The sequence below is a fragment of the Phocoena sinus genome, chromosome X, assembly GCF_008692025.1.
Source record: "Phocoena sinus isolate mPhoSin1 chromosome X, mPhoSin1.pri, whole genome shotgun sequence".
Taxonomy (NCBI): Eukaryota; Metazoa; Chordata; class Mammalia; order Artiodactyla; family Phocoenidae; genus Phocoena; species Phocoena sinus.
This window is the reverse complement of record NC_045784.1, coordinates 85,693,510-85,717,411: the sequence shown is the minus strand read 5'-3', so window position 1 is coordinate 85,717,411 and position 23,902 is coordinate 85,693,510. Positions and strand designations below refer to the sequence as shown.

The 23,902-nt window shown below is 36.8% G+C and overlaps 1 protein-coding gene across 5 annotated transcripts in view; it reads left to right on the top strand.

Annotated features, from left to right (window-relative positions):
• The window catches only part of SYTL4 (synaptotagmin like 4), a 73,188-nt gene that overhangs the window by 18,049 nt on the left and 31,237 nt on the right, over positions 1–23,902 (top strand). For 4 of the 5 annotated variants that reach the window (XR_004348110.1, XM_032620305.1, XM_032620303.1 and 1 more), the window contains exons 2-5: positions 12,929–13,111; positions 13,360–13,575; positions 13,717–13,826; positions 14,057–14,159. Coding sequence is in view for 4 of the 5 variants with exons in the window: in XM_032620305.1 (XP_032476196.1) it covers positions 13,002–13,111; positions 13,360–13,575; positions 13,717–13,826; positions 14,057–14,159 (539 nt within the window). In the remaining variant the exon portion in view is untranslated. Of the gene's footprint in view, positions 1–12,686; positions 12,796–12,928; positions 13,112–13,359; positions 13,576–13,716; positions 13,827–14,056; positions 14,160–23,902 lie in introns of all 5 variants that reach the window. The other variant, XM_032620304.1, reaches the window with a different exon arrangement.

Sequence of the window (23,902 nt, the reverse complement as noted above, 5' to 3'; positions counted from 1 at the left end):
CCTCAGTCGTTCCCACGGTCAAAGGCTAATTATCCATGTTTCTGAGCATAGCATGTCACGCTCCTCCTTTGATCCCCACCTACCTCTTCCACATCCTTCCTTACAATTTGATATACAGTATCAGTGCACTCCTTGCCTATACCACATTGCTTTGTGCCTTCATGCTTTTGCTTTTGCTTTTGTAAATGCTGTGCCCTCTACCTGGTTAACTAACTGGTAGACATTATTTACAGCTAGTTCATGTGCCACTGTTGGTGTTTCTTTCTAGTCCCCTTTCCCCAAGCTGGAATAGGTGTCCCACCTTAGCATTCCCATAATGCCCTGTGTGTATATTTTTTGATTACCATGTTCTTTTATGATTATCTATTTAACTATCTCCTTTGATAGACTGTGTGTTCTTTGTGGGCAGGTACTCTGCATTGTTCCGTCCTTAGCCAGCTAGCACAGCACTTAGCACATAGTTGGCCCTCTTAACTAGTGAGCATTCTGTAAACAGTGCAGAATGCAGAGCTCCAGGTCAGGGGAGGAAGTAGGATTTTGAAGGCCTGAAATCACACAGACATTCAGAGATAACTACCAGCACAGGAGAGGGAGGTCTCACAGAAGAATCTTTGGGACCAGATACATTTACATTATTTAATCTAGGATCCAGAAGGGACTTGAGGAGATGGGAGTTGAAAGGGACAATTGATAAAATAACCAACACAGTATCTCAATGTAAACATTTTGTTGACTGTAAGCAATGTTGCATGCTCACTCAGCTGGTTACCAACCAAAACGATGTTCTCAGTTGGTGCCTTTGTGCATAGGTGGCTGGATCCAAACAAGGGGATTTAGGGAAGCCCTGCATCCCTGGAAGCTTTCTTTACTACATGGAGTTCTTTTGTTTGTTTGTTTGTTTGTTTTGAGTTCTGCAGACTCACCACATAACCTGTTTTGGTTTCATTTTTCTATGCTCTAAGATCTACTCTCTTTTACCTTTAGATTTTCAAATAATTATTTTTTTTTCCCAAAGTGGGCTGGATTTTGCTAGCTATGCTTCATTCATGTTTTAGAAACCCACACACGTAATAGGTATTAATTCTGACAGTGCTAGATTGGTCTGCTTCAGACACTATAATTGCCTTGGTCACAATTAGTTAATAGAGTCCACTTTGGAATGTACCTTATGGCAGCACAAATCCTTATTCATTAAGTTGCCCTACTTGCATCAGGCCAACTATATTACAGTCATCAGAATGATTTATTCTTTCCTAATTAACATGTATTATAACTATATGCAAGCAGAATCACAATAATGCATGTCAATTCATAAGAATGATTTCCCTTCACTCTTCTTTAAGCAAAGCATTTCCCAACTTTTTTGATCACTCTCCCTTACTACCAAAAATTTCAATCACCCCAATATACATATATTTATTTACAAACTATATATTTGCCACTGTCCTAATATTATCTATTATAAAGCATTTACAAAAATAGAAATAAAGAAGGATATGAGATGAAACGAACGCTTTTTAGATTATTTTAATATTTATTAATAGTGTGACAACGTTTGCTCTCATTTTGATGAGAACAGTGACATTGTGTGCTTCGTTTAAACAAAATCTTGGTTTATGATACAGCTACCTGAAGGTCTGATTCTAAGTTGTTTATTTTTATACTTCATTTTAATGACTGTTGTAGCTGAGTAAAAGATACCTCACAAAACATAAATCTAAAAATAAAAAAGTGCATTGTTGGATGCACTTACTAAATAACAATACACATATTGTAGTTTCAGGTAACAATTATACAAACGTTTTGTTGCTGTTCCATCTTCTCAGCTCTCAGCATGCTGTCTTTTCCCATTTTTAACAAATGGTTCAAAACTCGTGGAACTTCTTCATTTGGAAGAGATAGACGATGAAGTACATCTTTTAAGAAACAAAAATAATAATAGAAACATTTTCATATCTACTCTGTATTATTTATTCTTTATAAAAAGCCCCTTTGATGTAAAACATTTTACTGTTTGAATGCATTTAAAATCTGCTACTGCCTTATAGGTATTCTAGGAGTGTAAAACTGCTGATTGCAAGGTTTAGTTACATTTAATCTTAAAACTTTAAAAAGCAACTTTACTGAGTTATAATTTGCATACAATAAACTGTGCATATTTAAAGTATACAAGTTGATAAATTTTGACATCTCTCTATACCCATGAAACCATTACCAAAATCAAGAAAGTAAACATATCTATTACCTTCAAAAGTTTCCTTATGCCATTTTGTAATCCTTCCTTCCTGTTTGTATTATATCCCTCTTTTCCCACAACCACTGATCTGTTTTCTGTCACTATAGATTAATTTGCATTTTCTAGAGTTTTATATAAATGAAATCATGTACTACTGTGTGTTCTTTTTTGTCTGATTTTTTTCAGTTAGCGTAATTATTTTGAGATTCATCCATATTGCTGTGTGTGTCAGTAGTTCATTCCTTTCTATTGCTGAACAGTATTCCATTATATGGATATACCACAATTAAAAAAAAAATCCATTCACCTCTTAATGGGCATTTGGGTTGTTTCCAGTTTTTGACTATTATAAATAATGCTATTACTATCATTCACATGCAAGTCTTTGCATGGACATATGCTCTTGCTTTTCTTGGGTTAATACCTAGAAATGGAAAGTCTAGGTCATATGGGAGATATATGTTTAACTTTTTGAGAAACTACTAAAATGTTTTCCAGTGTGGTTGTATCATTTTACATTCCCATTGCAGTGTGCGAGAGTTCCAGTTGCTTCAAATCTTGGCCAACATTTGTTACACTTTTAATTTTAGCTGTTCTGGTAAGTGCATAGTGGTATTTCATTGTGAGTTTAGTTTGCGTCTCCCTAATGATTAATGATGTTGAACATTTTTTCAGGTGCTTATTTGTTATTTATATATCTTCTTTGGTGATGCATTTGCTTAAATTTTTGGTTCATTTAAAAAATTTAGGTTTTTTTTTTAATTATAGAGTTTTGAGAGTTCTTTGTATGTTCTGGATACAAGTCTTTGTCAGATGTACTATTTGCAAATATTTTCTTCCAGTCTATATAGTTTGTCTTTTTATTTGCTTATTAACATCTTTCAAAGCACAGAGTTTTTAGTTTTAATAAGGTCTATTTTAGCAAGTTCTGGATCATGTTTTAGGTGTCATATCTAAGAAATCTTCACTTTTTTTGCATATGGATATCCAGTTTTCCCAGCACCACTTGTTGAAAAGACTATCACTTCTCCACTGAATTCCCTTGCATCTTTATCAAAAATCAAATGACTATAAACATAAGGATTTATTTCTGGATTCTGTTCTCTTCCAGTGTCTATCTGTATGCCACTACCACACTCCCTTGATTACTGTAGGTTTATAATGTCTTGAAAACAGATTGTGTAAGTCTTCTAACTTGGTTCTGCATATGTTTTGAACCTCACAATATATTGTTTTCTAATTTTTTGCTTTAAGGAGTCAATTATATTTTTAAAGGAAATTTAAATAAGAAAATAATATTTTTACCCACATATTTACTATAGCATGTGTTCTTCATTACTTTTTATAGACCCATATTTCTATTATTTGTATCTGGTATTATTTTTCTTCTGCCTGAAGGACTTCCTTTAACATTTTTTATAGTTGCAGGTCTGCTCATGATTAATTCTTTCAATTTTTGCCTGTTTGAAAAAGTCTTTATTTCACCTCTGTTTTTGAATGACACTGGGTTTAGAATTCTAGGTTGACAGGTATTTTTCTTTCAGTATTTTAGAGATGTTCCACTGTCTTCTCATTTGCATTGTTTCCAATGGTAAATTTGCTTTCATCATTATCTTTGTTCTTCTGTATCTAATGTGTTGTTTCCCTCCCGCCTCCCACCTGCTGGCTGCTTTTAAGATTTTCTCATTATCTCTGGTTTTAAAAATTTTGACTATGCTGTGCCATGTGCTGCAGTTTTCTTTCTGTTTCTTGTGCATGAAGTTCATTGAGCTTCTTGGATCTGTGGATTCATAGTGTTCATCAAATTTAGAAAAAAATTTGGGCCAGTATTTTCTCAAATATTTTTTTCAGTGCCCCCATTTCCTTTGGTGACTCCAATGACATGCATATTAGGCAGCTTAAACTTGTTCCATAGCTCATTAATGCTCTGTTCTTTTTCTTCAGTAATTTTTCTTTCTGTTTCACTTGGATAGCTTCTATTGCTGTCTTCAAGTTCAATAATGTTTTCTACTGAAATGTGTAATCTGCTGTTAATCCAATTCTGTGTATTTTTCATCTCAGACATTGTTTTTTAATCTCTAGGTTTGATTTGGGTCTTTTTAACACCTTTCATGACTTTGCTAATTCTAACATTTGTGTTAGTTCTTGGTCAGTTTTTGATTACTTTTTCTTCTCATTGTGCATGCATTTTCTTGCTTTTTTGCATGCCTGTTTATTTTTTATTGGGTACTAGATATTGTAAATTTTACCTTGTTGGGTGCTGCATATTTTTATATTACTAGAAATAAGCTTGAGCTCTGTTCTGGGATGCACTTGAATTACTTGAAAGAGATTGATCCTTTCAGGTTCTGTTTAGATTTGTTAGGCAGGACCAAAGCAGTGCACAGTCTAGGGCTCATTATTTCCCATTATGTAGGCAAGACCCTTCTGAGTACTCTGCCCAGTGCCCTGTGAATCATGAGGTTTTCCAGTTTGACTGGTGGAACAGGCACTACTCCTGGTCATGTGTGAGTGACAGGCACTGTTCTTTTGAATCCTTTCAGCTGGAGTTCTTTCTCTGGCCTAGGGTAATTTCCTCACAGGCATGCCATGTGCTGATCAGTCCTTTGCTGAATACTTGAGGGAGACCCTCTGCAGGTCTCTGAAGACCTCACTCTGTGTGGCTCTCTCAGGTACTCTGTCCTATGAACCCTAGCCAGACTTTTAGCTCTGTCACCTCCACTCAGGGAGTTCACCAAGCTCTGCCTGTATTCGTCCTCCCTGCACCATGGCCTGGAAACTCTCTCAAGACAGTGAGCCTGGAAAATCAGAGGGCTCACCCTATTTGTTTCCTATTTCCCAAGGATCACAGTCCTCCATTGCCTGATATTCAGTGTCTTGAAAATCACCATTGTTTTATGTATTTTATCCATTTTGGGGGGTGGGGGGTCCAGGCAGGGTAAAAATCCATCCATTCTTGGCCAGAAATAGGCCACTGACATTTTATAATCCCAAATTTTCATGACCAATTATAATTTGTAGCCCAATTTCAATTCTAATTTTTCAAAAATGTGCATACCATCATGTTTCTTGACATAGGTAGATCAGTTCTAAATATCTGTTCAAAAGTATACAGAATCTGACATGCAGTGATGCAGATCTTTTCATATCACTCATCAGTTTCTGTGTAAAACATACTATCATTTGCTTAATAATAGCAGTTTGATTCAGGATTTCTTGGTTAAACTAATATCCTTTGAAAGACACTGGTTTACTTTTTCATTTTCCGTGAGGTATAAACTTTACCAAAATTGTCCATTGCCCTTGGTCCAAACAGCAAAATGCTTTTGTCATATCACTTAAGTGGGACATGACTGATAATGGAATAGAATTTATGTGCAAAACCAGCACATCATTATTACTTGTGGGTTTAGAGGACTAATTAAATACCAATTCAGCCTTTGTGCCCTTGAGCATGGGTCAATTTTTCTGGAATTCACTGTCACCTCTAAAGTTGTCAGCATAGTTTCTCACTTTAAAAAAATGCCTGAAACTTTAAATGGTGTCTAGATGCAGTTTACCTCACACTTCATCTGTATTCTTTAATAGAAAATAAACGTCACTTTGTAAGACCCAGTCACATCTTAAAACACAAATGCACATATAAAAACTGACAAAAATAAAAATAGCTAAAACTTGGAGTGCACTCTCTGTGTTTACAGTACTTTAAACACTACATATTTAAAAAACTCATTGAATCTTTATAACAAGCCCAAGGTGGTAGGTATAGTTATTATCTTCCTTTTACAAATAAGGAAATTGAAGCACTGAGAGGTTTAGTCATTGCCCAAGGTCACTCAGCTAGTAATTGATGAAGCCGGGTTTCAAATTCAGGCAGTCTGAGTCCAGAGGCCATGCTTTTAACCATGACACCAGTCTGCCTCAGGAAAATAAAAATACTTTGCTCTCAGCTCTAGTACCACTCTTCAGTTTCTGTGAGTTTAAGTTTAAACATATAAATACAAATAGATTTCTGGGTGAAGACATTCAGTAAGCATTTATTGAACTCATATTGTGTATCAGACACTATGCCAAGTAAGCTCTTGGGGGTATGAAGTCCAGATACAGTGCCTCCCTTCAAGAAGCCCACATCTGGTGGAAGTTGCTAGTTTGAGCATAAGTATTACCATCTTCACATTTATATGTGCATTGCATGTTTGGGAGAGGGAAGGTTACCAGTGTGCCCAGCAAATTAAACATGGAAAAATATGTTTTATTTGCTGCCCAGTGCAGGGACTTTATTTGATGTTTTTCTAATTCACACCAGTTTCCATTTTGGGGACACCACAATGATTTTAAAGTCAAGTACTGTTCTTACAAGGACTTCTATATCTTTGATAATCTTTTTTATATCTTAGGCCCTTGCCCAAGGTCATATAACTAATAAATATCGCTGCTCTGTTGAACTGGTCTTCAGAATTTAAGATAATTTGAGAGAGCTCCCCTCACCCCTTCTTGAAAACTAGCTGTGTTAGTGTTGGTGTTAATGTTCATTTATTAATTATTATTATCTCTTAATCTACAAGATTAGGGTATAAAATGGATATATCCATTTGGTTAAATAATTCTACACATGTTCGTGTGTTCTACAATTATATCAAGATTATTGTGTTGTTCAAGTTGTCTGTATATATACTGTTTTTATCTGCTTGTGCTATCAGTAGACAGAGGTATATTAACCTCCCATTCTGATGGTAGATTTTTCAGTTCCCTCTTGCCTTTGTAAGTATTTGCATTAAAATATTATCCTGAGCAATAAATATATGTAATTTTCTAACTCAACAAACCATCTTTTCTAAAATATCTTCTGGGCATGAGGCCCCACAAGGATGCTATATTAAGACATTTCATTCGAGTCTTGACACCCCGTGACTAACATGGAACAAATTGTCCATCAGAGCTTGGGTTCGGACATTCATGTTATCTGAGCTGTGGTCTTCTCAGTAGATAATCCTTACCCTTTTGACTATATACCTCTGACTGAATTTCAGTGAAGGGCCTTAACGAGTTTTCTTGGGCTTTGGTTTTGCCATTAAATCCTAGTGCTGTATCCGTCAGTTGGGAGAATATGAAAAGTGACAGGTTTTCTAACCACAAATCTGTCTGGTTTTCTTATTTGTGCCCCTATTATTTTTCTGAGTTACATTTTTCAAAACGTGATGTGCCATTTACCATAAAAATATATCACTTAACTCATTGCATATAAAAGAAGTATTTCTATCCCATGTTTTCCTTTTTGAATTTCTAGAAAACATTCTACTGTATGGTATGGGCATGGTGGTGGTGGTGGTGAGGCAGGCAGCAAGTTTCTTCTTTAAGATGTTAATGATAGATTTAGTACAATTATGAAGTTATGATTTCTTCTTTGGCATATGAGTTATTAAGAAGTATCTTTAAATTTCTAAAAGTATCAGGATTAAAAATTATCTTTTGTTATTGATTTCATATTTAATTTCCTTGAGGTCAGAGACCATGGTCTGTATGAGAATGGTTTCTTTGAAATTTACTGAGACTTGCATTATAACCTAGTACATGGTCATTTGGTGGTGGGGGGTTGGTAAATGTTCCATATGTGCTTAAAAAGAATATGATTTCCAATTGGATATAGAATTCTACATATGGCCATTAAATCAAGCTTATTTTGTTCAACTTGTCTATATACTTAGTGATATTTTATCTGCTTGTACTTTTTTTTTGCTTTTACTATTAATAATTGAAAGAAGTATGTTAATCTCCCCCCCTTTTTTTTAACAAATTCTAGACTATTTTATTTGTTGACTACAATTATCGGTATAGTGCTAGATAATTTACATAGATTACATCATTTTTTTTCCTTTTTTAATTGAAGTGTAGTTAATGTACAATATTATGTAAGTTACAGGTGTACACTATAATGATTCACAATTATTAAAGGTTACATTTATAGTTATTGTGAAATATTAGCTATATTCCCTGTGTTGTATCCTTGTAGCTTATTTTATATAATCTCCCATTTTGATGGTCCATTTTTCAATTTCTTTCTCTAGTTGTACATAATCTTCCTTTAAATATTTGGAGGTGTTTTATTAGTGCCTATTAATAAAACATACTAGGTTTTTTTACTCTATGTAGTGGTCTTATCTTTTATATAATGCTTTTATTATTTTGAAGTTTTATTTTTTAGATATTAATATAACTACCTCAACTTTATTTAGGTTTACATTTATCTGGTATATTTTTTCCATCTTTTTTACTTTCAGTCCTTCCTGATCTTTATGTTATAGATGTGTCCCTCATGAAATGGCACATACCTGGATTCTTAAATTTTATATAGTCTGTTAACCTCTGTATTTAAAAGGATGAGTTTTACTCATATATTTTTTGTTTGTTGAGATGTTGGAGCTTGTTTTTACCATCTTATGTTTTGCTTTCTATTTGTTTCAGTTTTTCTATGCTTTTTCTCCTTGCCTTTAAAATTTTTTTTCTTATTCTGTTTTATTTTCCCCACTACTGACTCTGCAAGATTGCATCTCAAGTGAGCTGGCTAGTAACAGGGTTAACATTGGAAATAGCAACCTATGGTCCAAGGTGGGGTTGGGGATGGGATGTGGCTTTTCTAAAAGGAGTCACATTGGCAAGTGATGGGGGAGAGGAGGCAGGGAGCTGATGGAGGTCATGGCTGATGGATTCTAAAAACGTTTTTGTTTTTTTTTTACAAGGGTGAAACAAGGATGTCTGATGGGAACTAGGGGAAAGGGAAGTGGGGATGTGAGATGAATGAAGGCTTAAAATAGAACCTGAAAGGACTAGGTAAGGGAACTGAACTAAAGGCATGTAAAAAGACTTATGGGTGACAGTGTGGGTCCAGCTGAGATTGTAGACCAGGAATTATGTAGGACCTGGGTATAGGAGCAGAAAAAAGGCAGACTACTATAGCATTGGTACAGGTTTGGAATTTTTTTTTTTTTTTTTTTTTTTTTTTTTTGCGGTATGTGGGCCTCTCACTGTTGTGGCCTCTCCCGTTGGGGAGCACAGGCTCCGGACGCGCAGGCTCAGCGGCCATGACTCACGGGCCCAGCCGCTCCGCGGCATGTGGGATCTTCCCGGACCGGGGCACGATCCCGTGTCCCCTGCATCGGCAGGCGGACTCTCAACCACTGCGCCACCAGGGAAGCCCCAGGTTTGGAATTTTGATGGACAGTTGCTGCAGAGAGATGAAGGTGCATGAATATGGAAGATATTGGTGAGAGTGGTTCAAATGTTGAGCCATCTGGAGTCCAGGATGGGTAGGGAAGGAAGATAGATCAACAGGAGGCAAGTAGACCAAGAGAAAATGGAGGGTGGGCTCAAGAGACTGTGGTCTTGATGAGGTTGAAGAACAGGTGTAGTGGGAGTAAGCTGTAATTGAAAAGTAGGGATTCTTGAATTTAAGATTCCAGAGGGGGGCAATTCTGGTTGGTCAAGTCCATGAGTGAAAAATAAAGGGAAGATGTACAGTATTAGCAGTTCCATTTTGTTATGGTGCTGTCTTTGTTTCCTCAATGATGCTGTTACTTCCTTGGCTTTTACTATTACTTGGTCTCATTATTGTGCCAATGTGCTTGTCTCATCACAGAACTCTGCTGCCTCTCCACAAACATCAATTTTCTAATAAATCTGGTTTTGTTCTCATTTCCAGTATGCCTGTGCCATTCTTGGTCTTTAATTGACAGGCAATTGGTGATACCTATTTTATCTAGGAGCCGCTGATTTTTTGCCAGTTCTTCAGCCATAATCACACATATGGGAATTCATTTCCACAATGCTTTTGATTGCTCTGTTCAATATTTTATAATTGCTTATTTTATAATTGCTTTGGCCGTGATCCTGCCTGGACAGAGCCAATAGAGCACTAGCTCTAGAATCTGATTTCCTGGGCTTGAATCCCAGCAACTGCAATTACTTTCTGTTTATTCTTGGGCAAGTTAACCTAACCTCTCCTGAGTCCTCATCTATAAAATGTGGATAATAATAGTACTCATTCTTGGGGTTGTTGTGAGGATTAAATTAGTTAATATATGTAAAGTACTTGTTGCCTGGCAGGTAATAAATTCTCAATAAACGGAACTGTTGGGGTGATGATGACGGTGACGATGATCAACAGTAGTGGTGGCATATGCAACACAATGTGCCAAATACAGCATTAAGTGCTGGGCCAGATACATAGAAGAATATTGAAAAAGTCCTTGTTCTCATGGAGAGTGTATATTCTCCTCAGGGATAAGAATTAAGAATATTTCCTCAAGACTACCTAAGAAAGGGCCTATGAAAGAGGCTTAGCATCTTATAGTTCAATAAAGACCAAGAAATAGTGAAGTCAAGAAAATATTGAGATTTCTGGAACCTGTGTCACTTTGCTGTGTTGTTTATACTCTCTATTGTATTGTCAGTAATTAGTTTTAAAAAGTGACAAGTGCTTGTTGTGTAGTTTCAAGGGAGAGCAGAGAAGGTAAGTATGATCCTCATTTCATTTCTCATGCTCTGTCCATCCTGGGCTGTTTGACTCTCATGACAACCAAATCTATGTTTTCAGATGCAGTCTCTCTTCCTGAGGTACAGTTTTATGCCTCCAATTACTTCCAGAACCTAATTATCTGGATATCCAGTATGCAGCACAAACTCAATATGACTGAAATGAAACTTCTTGCCTTATTTCCACACCTGTTTCTTCTCTTACAGCCCTTATCACTGTCAGGACTGTTACTAGTCAGTTGTTTAACCTTGACATACACAGTAGGCATCTTTGCCTTCACCTTCTTCATCCTCTCCACTCAATCAGTCACTCCATTCTGTCAATTCTACTTCTCAAACCTATTCTGTGTTCTTTTGTCTTCCTGTTCTGGTTTAGGCCTGCCCTGCAGCAGATTCAGTGAGTACGTGTACTCCAAACGTGTGTTCCAAACATTGTGATGGGACCTTTAACACACATTATTTAATTTTCTTGACAAGCTTGAGAGGTAGGTCATTTCGTAGATGAGAAACCAGAGGATGACAGAAATACAGTGACTTTGCCTAATTGGTTAGAAGCATAGTTAAGTAAACCTAGATTGTCTTTTTGTCTGGATTATTATAATAATCCCCCTGTCTCCTTTGAACTTTTTTCTTTTTTGAAATTTAAAAGACATGTTTGTAAAAAAAAAATCAGAACTATGTAAAGTAAAAGTTGCCCCCTTGCAGTTCTGCTTCCCAAGAGAAACCAATAATAATGGGTTTTGTTCTAGACCTTTTTCTTTGCATATACAAATGTATAGATAAATACTTTACCAAAGAGATCATTCAAGTGCAGTCCTGAAATGACTTTTTTTCCCCACTCAGGAACATATTTTCATACAGATCTACCACATTTTTAAAATGGATACATAGTATGCCATCATATGGAAGTATTGTTTTGTTTAATAATTTCTCTGTTAAAGAACTTCTTTTTGCTCTTACAAATAATATTGCAGTAACTTTTTTGTACGTATACCTTGCATACACATTTATGTGAATATTTCTACTGAGTAGGTTCTTAGATGTGGTATTGCTTGCCTAAGGAGTATGCATATTTTACAGTGTGTTACTAACTGTACTTCAATTTGTCTTTTGAATCAGTCTTCCATACTATAGCTGGAGCGATCTTTGTAAAACAAATTTGAGTATGTCATTTCCCAATATCAAAAACAAAGCAACAACAAAGATGCTCAATGGATTTCTATTGTCTGTGTCATCAGTTTTAAAATTCTTAATTTTTAAGAGTATTTGTGAGCTACATAATCTGGTTCCAACCTGTATTTCCTAGCATTCTCCCCAACCAACAAACATATACTCTGTTCTATAAGGTAAAATCCACCTGCTTTGTAAAACCTTCCACATGTATAGTTCTCTCTCTTCCCTCTCTAGGCAAGATAGAACTAGTTACTCCCTTCTGTAAGTTCCCATAACAATTTATTATCCCTTTAATAGCACTTAGTACACTGTGCTATGTATCTGTCTCCCCCTACTACTCTGTGACCTTCTTAAAGACAAGAACTGTGCCTTACTCATCTTTGTATCCCCAGCATGTTGCCCAATACCTGTGATTGAGTTCTTAACAAATGTGCGTGAAATAGGTGAAGATATTCTTGGGTAGTGTTAGCAATAAGGACTTTGGGAGATAGAGTAGGTGACAGCAGTTTTGAAGTGTAGCAGAAAGCTGACTGCATCCTGGGAACATGAATGCTGGTCAGGAAAGGGGAAATGGGTTTCAACTGGCAGAGGTCCCTGTGTGGTTTTCTCCACTACAGAGACCAGCTGTCTGATTATTTGGCTTAATAGACTTGTTACTTGAGAACATTAAAAAAATTGAAAATTGGATGATTGAGGGTACACTTTGGTGGAGGGGGAATTTGACTCAGCTGTTCTGTGCTCTTTCCAGACTTATGTTGAAAGACCCAACCCTTTGGCAGAGTCATGAATAAGTGTTTCTTCTTGAAAAATCAAAGCCTCTTCATTTTCAGGATAGGATTCACCTGGGAGTAGGAATGGTAAATTGGTCACATACTTCTATGTTATCTCTAGCCTGGCTCAAGGGGGAGGTAGCCCACCGAAAGGCTCTAGGGCTGTGGGCCTCTTCTGGAGTAAATTACCTGTGCGAAATTAGTTCTTATCTTATTTCAGGCAACTCTGGGGTAGCTCTCCTGGACTGGTAGCTTTGAAGAAAGAAGAGTAGAAGGAAAAACTAGAATAAGTCATGTCGGAGATACTTGACCTCTCTTTTCTGTCTGAGGTGGAAAGGGATTTGATCCTCAGTGTTCTACAACGAGATGAGGAGCTCCGAAAAGCAGATGAGAAAAGGATTAGGTAAGAGTCCCAGAAAAATCATGGGCTCCCAGGCCTTTAACCAATGATACCTGGACTTTTCCTTATACTTCTCATTTGACTTTCAGAGGAACTTGTGTATGAGGTTTACAACTCCTCTGTGGGTCAGGTTGGGTTCTGAGGTTGCTTCCACAGAACCAAATAGTCTTACTGTCTCTACCCCTCAACCCCTCTCCATCCAGCCTATGCAGTTTTCAAATCACTTGTGTTTCTCTTTTGGGTCTTGGCAGACGACTGAAGAATGAGTTACTGGAGATAAAAAGGAAAGGGGCCAAAAGGGGCAGCCAACACTATAGTGATCGGACCTGTGCCCGGTGCCAGGAGAGCCTGGGCCGTTTGACTCCCAAGACCAACACTTGTCGGGGTTGTAATCACCTGGTGTGTCGGGACTGCCGTATCCAGGAAAGCAATGGTATTTGGAGATGCAAGGTGTGCGCCAAGGAAATGTGAGTGTTAACTTATGGCTGAGTAGAGAGAAGAAATGGGGCCCCAGTTGTGGTTAGAATTTTTCCCCTCATCCTTTGTTGGTTGAATGTCAAGGGCATTTTTTTAAAATCCATATGTCATTTTCTTTTATTCTTTTGCAGAGAGCTGAAGAAAGCAACTGGAGACTGGTTTTATGACCAGAAAGTGAATCGCTTTGCTTACCGCACCGGCAGTGAGATAATCAGGATGTCCCTGCGCCACAAACCTGCAGGTACCGGACCTGTCGGGAAATGGTTCCTTGAGGTGCTTGACCCTCTGCTGTGGGTGATAGACCCTCTGCTGTGGAATCTTAGTGTATTCTTATTGGTGGTGTCTTCACTCCATGAGCTCAGCCTGTTTGTAGGGAACATGAAGATAGTGTTGATCCTTTCTGCAAGCATGCTGTGTTTCCCTTGCCCCCCTCATCACCACCCCTCTGCCATGCTTTTGTTTGTCTTGAAGTGAATAAAAGAGATACAGTGGGACAGTCCCTCCTTCATCAGTCACAGATGGGCAATATCTGGCCAGGAAGAAAGATCATTCAGGAGCAACAGAAGGAACCCAGGTAAGAACCAGCAATCATTTAAAGAACTGCTACACATTCCTTTAATTCTTTTATTTTTTTTACTTCTATTTGTAAAATAATAGATGCTCATTGTAGGCAACTTTGGAAAGTACAGAAAAGAATAAAGAAGGAAGAAAAAAAAACTTCCTAATCCTGCAACCCACATATAAACATTAACATTTTGGTATATTTACTTTGTGCTTTATAAGAACAATTTGAAGACAAATACAGATAACACATACTCATTATTAAACATTTAACCAGTATAGGAAACAATAAAGAAATCAACAAATCACCCAAATTCTTACTACCCCAGTATTCATATTATGTGAAAATTATTTCAGATATCTTTTGTGCATATATGTAGATAGAGGGATGGGTGGATAGATAGACTGAAAAGCCTTTATAATATTGGGTCATAATATATTAAATTAAAAGCTTTGTTTAATTTTACTTGAACTTGACAGAATAAAACACTGAAATAAAATACAGGAATTGCTAATCTTCAGACGAATGTTTCTTTACCATAAAAGATATTAGTCATTAATATCCATTTAAGCTTAAGAAAAAATATGAAAACCATTGAGCAGTTAGTCATTTTTTTGTAGCGTCTTTTTGGTAACAGCCTTATCAAGCTATAATTCATACACCATATAATTCACCTATTAATAGTGTACAATGCAATGGTTTTTAGTATATACACAGAACGGTGCAACCATCACCTCAATTGATTTTAGAACTTTTTGTCACATTAAAAAGAAACCCTATACCCTTTAGCTATCAGTGACTCCCCAACCTCCATATCTTTCCCATCCCTAAACAGTCACTGATCTACTTTTAATTTCTATATATTTGCCTATTTTGGACATTTTATTTAAATAGAATCATACAATATGTGGTCCTTTGTGACTGTCTTGTCTCACTTAACATAATGTTTTCAGGGTTCATCCATGTTGAAGCATGTATCAGTACTTCATTTCTTTTTATTGCCAAATAATATTCCATTATATGTATATACCCCCATTTGTTTATCCATTCATCTGTTGATGGACATTTGGATTGTTTCCACTTTTTAGACTAATGCTATTATGAACATTTGTATTGAGTTTTTGTGTGGACATATGTTTTCATTTCTCTTAGAAAGATACCTAGGTGTGGAGTTGCTGGGTCAAATGATCATTTAGTCATTTTGTAAATCTACCTTTTTCAATATTAAACATTATCAGTGGACTCTACTATGAAGAAGGAGGAGGAGATTAGCTTGCTTACACTTCCTCCTAACACTTTCCCCTACTCCCACTTTTTATTAATCAAGTTATTTTTACTTTGTCAGGGCTTACAACATTTACATTCTGTTATGCAGTTATAAACCATCTGCTTGTTTTATCTGTTTGTTTAGTTTTAGTTCATATTTAAAAGGATCTTATGCTTACAACCAGGCTTTGGCCCGTGGTTCATCTATATTTCTGAATCCTTTACTTTGACTTCTTTTTATTTTTATTTTTTTATTTTTTTTTGCCATACACGGGCCTCTCACTGTTGTGGCCTCTCCCGTTGCGGAGCACAGGCTCCGGATGCGCAGGCTCAGCAGCCATGGCTCACGGGCCTAGCCGCTCCGCGGCATGTGGGATCTTCCTGGACCGGGGCATGAACCCGTGTCCCCTGCATCGGCAGGTGGACTCTCAACCACTGCGCCACCAGGGAAGCCCTGACTTATTTCTTGATTGTCAGGATTTTATCACTGAGAAGTTCCTTCAAGAATAGCTTGTGGGTGCTATATTCATTTCACTCTTTCATGTTAAGAATGTCTGCCTAGTCCCTTTATGAATTTGAATGATATCTTGGCTGGATATTATATTCTTGGGTTACACTTTCTTTCCCTTAGAATATTGTAGACATTACTCCATTGTCTTCTGCCACTGAATGTAACTGAAGGAGTCTTAGGCCAGCTAGCCTTTTCTTTTTCTCCCTTGTAGGTAACACACTGTGTGTGTGTGTGTGTGTGTGTGTGTGTGTGTGTGGTGTGTGTGCGTGCACACATACATGCACGCACACTTGTGTCTGAATATGCCTGAAAATTTCCTTTTATTTTTCTTGAAGTTTAGTAACTTAACAAGGATAGATCTCAATGGTGATCATCCTGTTTCATTTTCCCCTAATACACAGTGTACCCTTGATGAATTCTTTCTTCATTGATGGAAAATTTTTCTGCATTGTATCCTGTGAACTCTTTCTATTTCACTAGTTAAGCTCTCCACTTCACGGACATTGGATTTCTTCATCTTCCATTTCTGTCCTTTTACTGTCAAATGCAAAAGAAAAATAGAAAGGTGAAAGCAATTAATCATAATAGCCCATCCCTTTCTTCTGTGCTATTACTTTGATTTTCAGCCATTTTCTTTTTTCCATTTCCTCCCTTCTTCCCTCCCCCCTTTCTTTTTGCTGTATCTAATTTACTGATTTGAATGAATGATCTTGTTTACATTTTAATTTATTCTTTGCTCTCAGTTTTCCTTTTTCTCTAATTTTGTTGTTTCATCATCTTGTATTGAGCTCTTGTGCCTTATCAAATCTATATTCTTATTAAGTTCCTGTGTAAGTCTAAAGCATTCACAAAACTACTTATTTTCCTATGATTATATTCTTCTCCACAATTCGTTCTTTGTTCATCATGCAAGTTCTTTCTATTTCTCCACACCCCATGTCATATTTATGTATCTTCTAGACCACTTCTTTTCATTCTACTCATGTTTAATATGGGAGGTTCTGTCTGTATTTTTTGTTTGCTCTGATATAGTGTGTGAATTCTTCTTGACAGGCTTTTCATCTCAACTTGACACAATTTATCTCTTCTCCACACTCAATTATACTTTAGTTTAAGGATAGAAGTTACTTTCTACAAAATACCTGTACTCCAAAAACTATAAGACGCTGATGAAAGAAATTAAAGACCACACAAACATACTATGTTCTTCAATTGGAAGAATCAATATTGTTAAAATAACCATACTACCCAAGGCAATCTACAGATTCAATGCAGTCCCTATCAAATTACCAACGGTATTTTTCATAGAACTGGAACAAGAAATTTTAAAATTTGTATGGAAACACAAAAGACCCTGAGTAGCCAAAACAATCTTGAGAAAGATGAATGGAGCTGGAGGAATCAAGTGCCCTGACTTCAGACTATACTACACAGCTACAGTAATCAAAATAGTATGATACCAGCACACAAACAGACACATAGATCAGTGGAACAGGATAGAAAGCCCAGAAATAAACCCACACGCTTATGGTCAATTAATCTATGACAAAAGAGTCAAGAATATACAATGGAGAAAAGACAGTCTCTTCAGTCAGTGGTGTGGGGAAAACTGGACAGTTACATGTAAAAGAGTGAAATTAGAACATTCTCTAACACCATATACAAAAATAAACTCAAAATGGATTAAAGACCTAACCATAAGACCAGATACTATAAAACTCCTAGAGGAAGACATAGGCAGGACACTCTTTGATGTAAATTGCAGCAGTATTTTTTTGGACCTGTCTCCTAGAGTAATGGAAACAAAAGCAAAAATAAACAGATGGGACCTACTTAAACTTGAAAGCTTTTGCACAGCAAAGGAAATCATAAACAAAATGAAAAGACAACCTACAAAATGGGAGAAAATATTTGCAAATGATGTGACTGACAAGGGATTAATTTCCGAACTAAACAAACAGCTCATACAACTCAATATCAAAAAACCAAACAACCCAAACAAAAAATGGGCAGAAGACTTTTAATAGACATTTCTCCAAAGAAGACATGCAGATGGCCAACAGGCACATGAAAAGATGCTCAGCATTGCTAATTACTAGAAAAAAACAAATCAAAATGATAATACGGTACCACCTCACACTGGTCAGAATGGCCATCATCAAAAAGTCTACAAATGATAAATGCTGGAGAGGGTGTGGACCAAAGAGAACCCTTCTACGCTGTTGGTGGGAACGTAAATTGGTGCAGCCACTATGCAAAATAGTATGGAGGTTCCTTAAAAAACTAAAAATGGAGTTGCCATATGATCCAACAATCCCACTCCTGGGCATATATATAGAAAAGACAAAAACTCTAATTCGAAAAGATACATGCACCCCGAGGTTCATAGCAGCACTATAGTCAAGACATGGAAGCAATTTAAGTGTCCATCAACAGATGAATGGACAAAGAAGATGTGGTACATATATACAATGGAATACTACTCAGCCATAAAAAGAAAGAGAATGCCATTTGGAGCAACATGGATGGACTTAAAGATTATCATACTAAGTGAAGTAAGTCAGACAGAGAAAGACAAATACCATATGATATCACTTATATGTGGAATCTAGAATATGATACAAATAAACTTATTTACAAAACAGAAATAGACTTACAGACATAGAAAACAGATTTATGGTTACCAAAGGGGAAAGGAGTAGGGAGGGATAAACTGGGAATTTGGGATTAGCAGATATACACTACTATATATAAAACAGATAAACAACAAGGACCTACTGTATAGCACAGGGAACTATATTCAATATCTTGTAATAACCCATAATGGAAAAAAATCTGAAAAAGAATATATATATATATATGCATATAACTGTGAATCACTTTGCTATACACCTGAAACATTGTAAATCAACTATACTTCAATAAAAAGTAAATAAAATAAAATACAATACTTGGGAAAAAAAGAAATTGCTTTCTATATACTTCTTTTCTGTAACCCGAGGGGAGGGGCAAAAGACAACTTGAGGATCCTGGGTTTCAGTCTCCTGAAAGTCTCTTAAATGTCTGGGCTCACTCAGTCCAGCTCTGGATGCATCCTCTAGTTCATACCAGTGACCCTGAAAGATGATGTCCCCCAGCAGGCTTGTCTGCCTCTGTTGGGGTCTCCCAGTGATACCTAGGGCTGCAAATCTTGAGGATTTTTGTTTTCCTTGTCTTACCCCAGGACTGCCTGCTCACTTAATCTGTACATCTCCACATTGGAAGTTTTGCTGAGCTAGATCTTTCTTCTGTTTTCTTAGCCATGACTTTTTCAACTTTATGACTTGAGGCTTTATTCCTTTCCTCATTTGGCTGCTGCTGGTGAATTTTTGACTTTTTATTTGTGTTTTTTTCCCCTAACTTTCTCTTGGCCAAAGAGAAATGACTTTATCATGTTTTATATGATTGATGAAAAGCAATATAGAAATATATCAAATGAGTCCCCAGTAACCTCACTTCCTCTGCCCCAGACAGTTCTTGTTACCAGTCATTAATAATTTTGATATATGGACTACCAGACTGCCTAAATGTACAAATATGGGTTGGATTTTTCAAGTTTTAATTTCTTTTTACAAAAGGATCGTACTGTATACATGTTAAGTGAAAAAATGAGACAATTTAAAAAACTCAAGAGGGCTTCCCTGGTGGCGCAGTGGTTGAGAGTCCGCCTGCCGATGCAGGGGACGCGGGTTCGTGCCCCGGTCCGGGAGGATCCCGCGTGCCGCGGAGCGGCTGGGCCCGTGAGCCATGGCTGCTGAGCCTGCGCGTCCGGAGCCTGTGCTCCGCGACGGGAGAGGCCGCAACAGTGAGAGGCCCGCGTACCGCAAAGAAAAAAAAAAAAAATCAAAAAACTCAAGAATACAGATAATATGGAAAATGGGCAAAAGATTTGAACATTTTACCAAAGATAATATACAGATATCAAATAAACACATGAAAAGATGCTCAACATCATTAGTCATTAGGGAAATGCAAATTAAAATCATATGATGCTACTGTGTACCCACTAGAATGGCTAAAATTATAAAGACTGACTATAACAGTTTTTGTTAATTTAAATTTTTATTGAAGTATAGTCAATTTACAGTCTTGTGCTAATTTCTGCTGTACAGCAAAGTGACTCAGTTATGCACATATATACATTCTTTTCAAATATTTTTTCCGTTATGAATTATCCCAGGAGATTGGATATAGTTCCCTGTGCTATACAGTAGGACCTTGTTGTTATCCATTCTAAAAGTAATAGTTTGCATCTATTAACCCCAAACTCCCTGTCCATCCCTCTCCCTCCTCCTATCCCCCTTGGCAACCACAAGTCTGTTCTCTATGTCTGTGAGTCTATTTCTGTTTTGTAGCTAGGTTCATTTGTACCATAGTTTAGATTGCACATATAAGTGGTATCGTATGGTATTTGGCTTTCTCTTTCTGACTTCACTTAGTAAGATAATCTCTAGTTGCATCTATGTTGCTGCAAATGGCATTATTTCTTTCTTTTTTGTGGCTGAGTAGTATTCCATTGTATGTGTGTACCATATCTTCTTTATCCATTCATCTGTCGATGGACATTTAGGTTGTTTCTATGTCTTGGTTATTGTGAATAGTGCTGCTTTGAACACAGGGTTGCATGTATCTTTTTGAATTATAGTTTTGTCCGGGTATATGCCCAGGAGTGGGATTGCTAGATCGTATGGTAACTCTACTTGTAGTTTTCTGAGGAACATCCATACTGTTTTGCATAGTGGCTGCACCAGTTTACATTCCCACCAACAGTGTAGGAGGATTCCCTTTTCTCCACACCCTCTCCATCATTTGTTACTTGTAGACTTTTTGATGATGGCCAGTATGAGGTGGTACCTCATTATAGTTTTGATTTGCATTTCTCTAATCAGTGATGTTGAGCATCTTTTCATGTGCCTGTTGGTCATCTGCATGTCTTCTTTGGAGAAATGTCTGTTAAAGTCTTCTGCCCATTTTTCAATTGGGTGGTTTGTTTTTTTGTTGTTGAGTTGTATGAGCTGTTTGTATATTTTGGAGATTAAGCCCTTGCTGGTTGCATCATTTGCAAATATTTTCTCCCATTCTGTAGGTTGTCTTTTCGTTTTGTTTATAGTTTCATTTGCTGTGCAAAAGCTTGTAAGTTTGATTAGGTCCCATTTGTTTATTTTTGTTTTTATGTCTATTGCCTTGGGAGACTGACCTAAGAAAATATTACTACAGTTTATGTCTGAGAATGTTTTGCTTAGGTTCTCTTCTAGTTTTATGGTGTCATGTCTTATATTTAAGTCTTTAAATCATTTTGAGTTTATTTTTGTGCATGGTGTGAAGGTGTGTTCTAATGTCATTGATTTATATGCAGCTGTCCAACTTTCCCAGCACGACTTGCTAAAGAGACTGTCTTTTTACTATTTTAGATTCTTGCTTCTTTTGTCAAAGACTGACTGTAGGTGTGTAGGTTTATTTCTTGGCTGTCTATTCTGTTCCATTGATCCATATGTCTCTTTTTGTACCAATACCACACTGTTTTGATTACTGTAGCTTTGTAGTATTTTATGAAGTCTGTGAGAGTTATGTCACCTGCAGACAGGTGTTTTTTTTCCCTCAGAATTACTTTGGCAGTTCTGGGCCTTTTATGGTTCCATGTAAATGTTTGGATTATTTGTTCTAGTTCTGTGAAAAATGTCATAGGTAATTTGATAAGGATTGCATTAAATCTGTAGATTGCTTTGGGTAGTATTGCCATTTCAAGAATATTAAATCTTCCAATCCAAGAGCATGGGGTATCTTTCTATTTCTTTGAATCCTCTTTAATTTCCTTTATTAATGTTTTATAGTTCTCAGAATATAAGTCTTTCATTTCCTTGGTCAGGTTTATTCGTAGGTATTTTATTTTGGTGCAATTCTAGAAGGTATTTGTTTTTACATTCTCTTTCTGATATTTCATTGTCATTGTAAAGATGCAATTGATTCTGGGTGTCAATCTTGTATCCTGCTACTTTGCTGAACTCATTTATTAGATCTAATAGTTTTTGTGTGGAGTCCTTAGGGTTTTCTATGTATAGTATCATGTCATCTGCATATAGTGTCAATTTTTCCTCTTCCCTTCCAATATGGATACCTTTTATCTCTTTTTCTTGTCTGTGGCTAGGACTTCCAATACTATGTTGAATAGAGGAGGTGAGAGCGGGCATACTTGTCTTGTTCCAGAGTTGAGCACGAAGGCTTTCAGCTTCTCACCATTGACTATTACAATGGCTGTGGGATTGTCATAAATGGCTTTCATTATGTTGAGATATGTTCCCTCTATACCCATTTTGGTAAGAGTTTTTATCATCAATGGATGTTGAATTTTGGCTTTTTCTGCATCTACTGAGAGGATCATGTGGTTTTTGACTTTTCTTTTGTTTATGCGGTGTATTAAATTGATTGTTTTGCATATGTTGAACCATCCTTGTGAACTTGGGATGAATCCCACTGGTCGTGGTGTATGATATTTTTTAATGTATAGTTGGATTCAGTGTGCTAATATTTTGTTGAGAAGTTTTGCATCTATACTCATCAAAGGTATTGGCCTATAATTTTCTTTTTTTCATGGTATCTTTGTCTGGTTTTGGTATCAGAGTGATGGTGGCTTCACAGAATGTCTTTGGGAGTGATCCCTCCTCTTCAGTCTTTTGGAAGAGTTTGAGAAGAATCAGTATAAGTTCTTCTTTGTGTGTTTGCTAGAATTCGCTTGTGAAGCCATCTGGCTCCAGACTTTTGTTTGTAGGGAGGTTTTTTTTTAACATCTTTATTGGAGTATAATTGCTTTACAATGGCGTGTTTGTTTCTGCTTTATAACAAAGTGAATCAGCTATACATATACATATATCCCGATATCTCCTCCCTCTTGCGTCTCCCTCCCACTCTCCCTATCCCACCCCTCTAGGTGGTCACAAAGCACGGAGCTGACCTCCCTGTGCTATGCAGCTGCTTCCCACTAGTTATTGGTTTTACATTTGGTACTGTATATATGTCCATGCCACCCTATCACTTTGTCCCAGCTTACCCTTCCCACTCCCCGTGTCCTCAAGTCCATTCTCTACATCTGTGTCTTTATTCCTGTCCTGCCCCTAGGATCTTCAGAAGCATTTTTTTTTTAGATCCCCTATATATGTGTTAGCATACGATATTTGTTTTTCTCTTTCTGACTTACTTCACTCTGTATGACAGACTCTAGGTCCATCCACCTCACTACAAATAAGTCAACTTCATTTCTTTTTATGGCTGAGTAATATTCCATTGTATATATGTGCCACATCTTCTTTATCCATTCATCTGTTGATGGACACTTATGTTGCTTCCATGTCCTGGCTATTGTAAATAGAATTGCAATGAACATTGTGATACATGACTTTTTTTGAATTATGGTTTTCTTGGGGTATATGTCAAGTAGTGGGATTGCTGGGTCATATGGTACTTCTATTTTTAGTTTTTTAAGGAACCTCCACACTGTTCTCCATAGTGGCTGTATCAATTTACATTCCTACCAGCAGTGCAAGAGAGTTCCCTTTTCTCCACACTCTCTCCAGGATTTATTGTTTATAGATTGTTTGATGATGGCCATTGTGACTGGTGTGAGGTGATACCTCATTGTAGTTTTGATTTGCATTTCTCTAATGATTAGTGATGTTGAGTATTCTTTCATGTGGTATGTTGGCAATCTGTATATCTTCTTTGGAGAAATGTCTATTTAGGTCTTCTGCCCATTTTTGGGTTGGGTTGTTTGTTTTTTTGATATTGAGTTGCATGAGCTACTTGTAAGTTTTGGAGATTAATCCTTTGTCAGTTGCTTCATTTGCAAATATTTTCTCCCATTCTGAGGGTTGCCTTTTCATCTTGTTTATGGTCTCCTTTACTGTGCAAAAGCTTTTAAGTTTCATTAGGTCCCATTTGTTTGTTT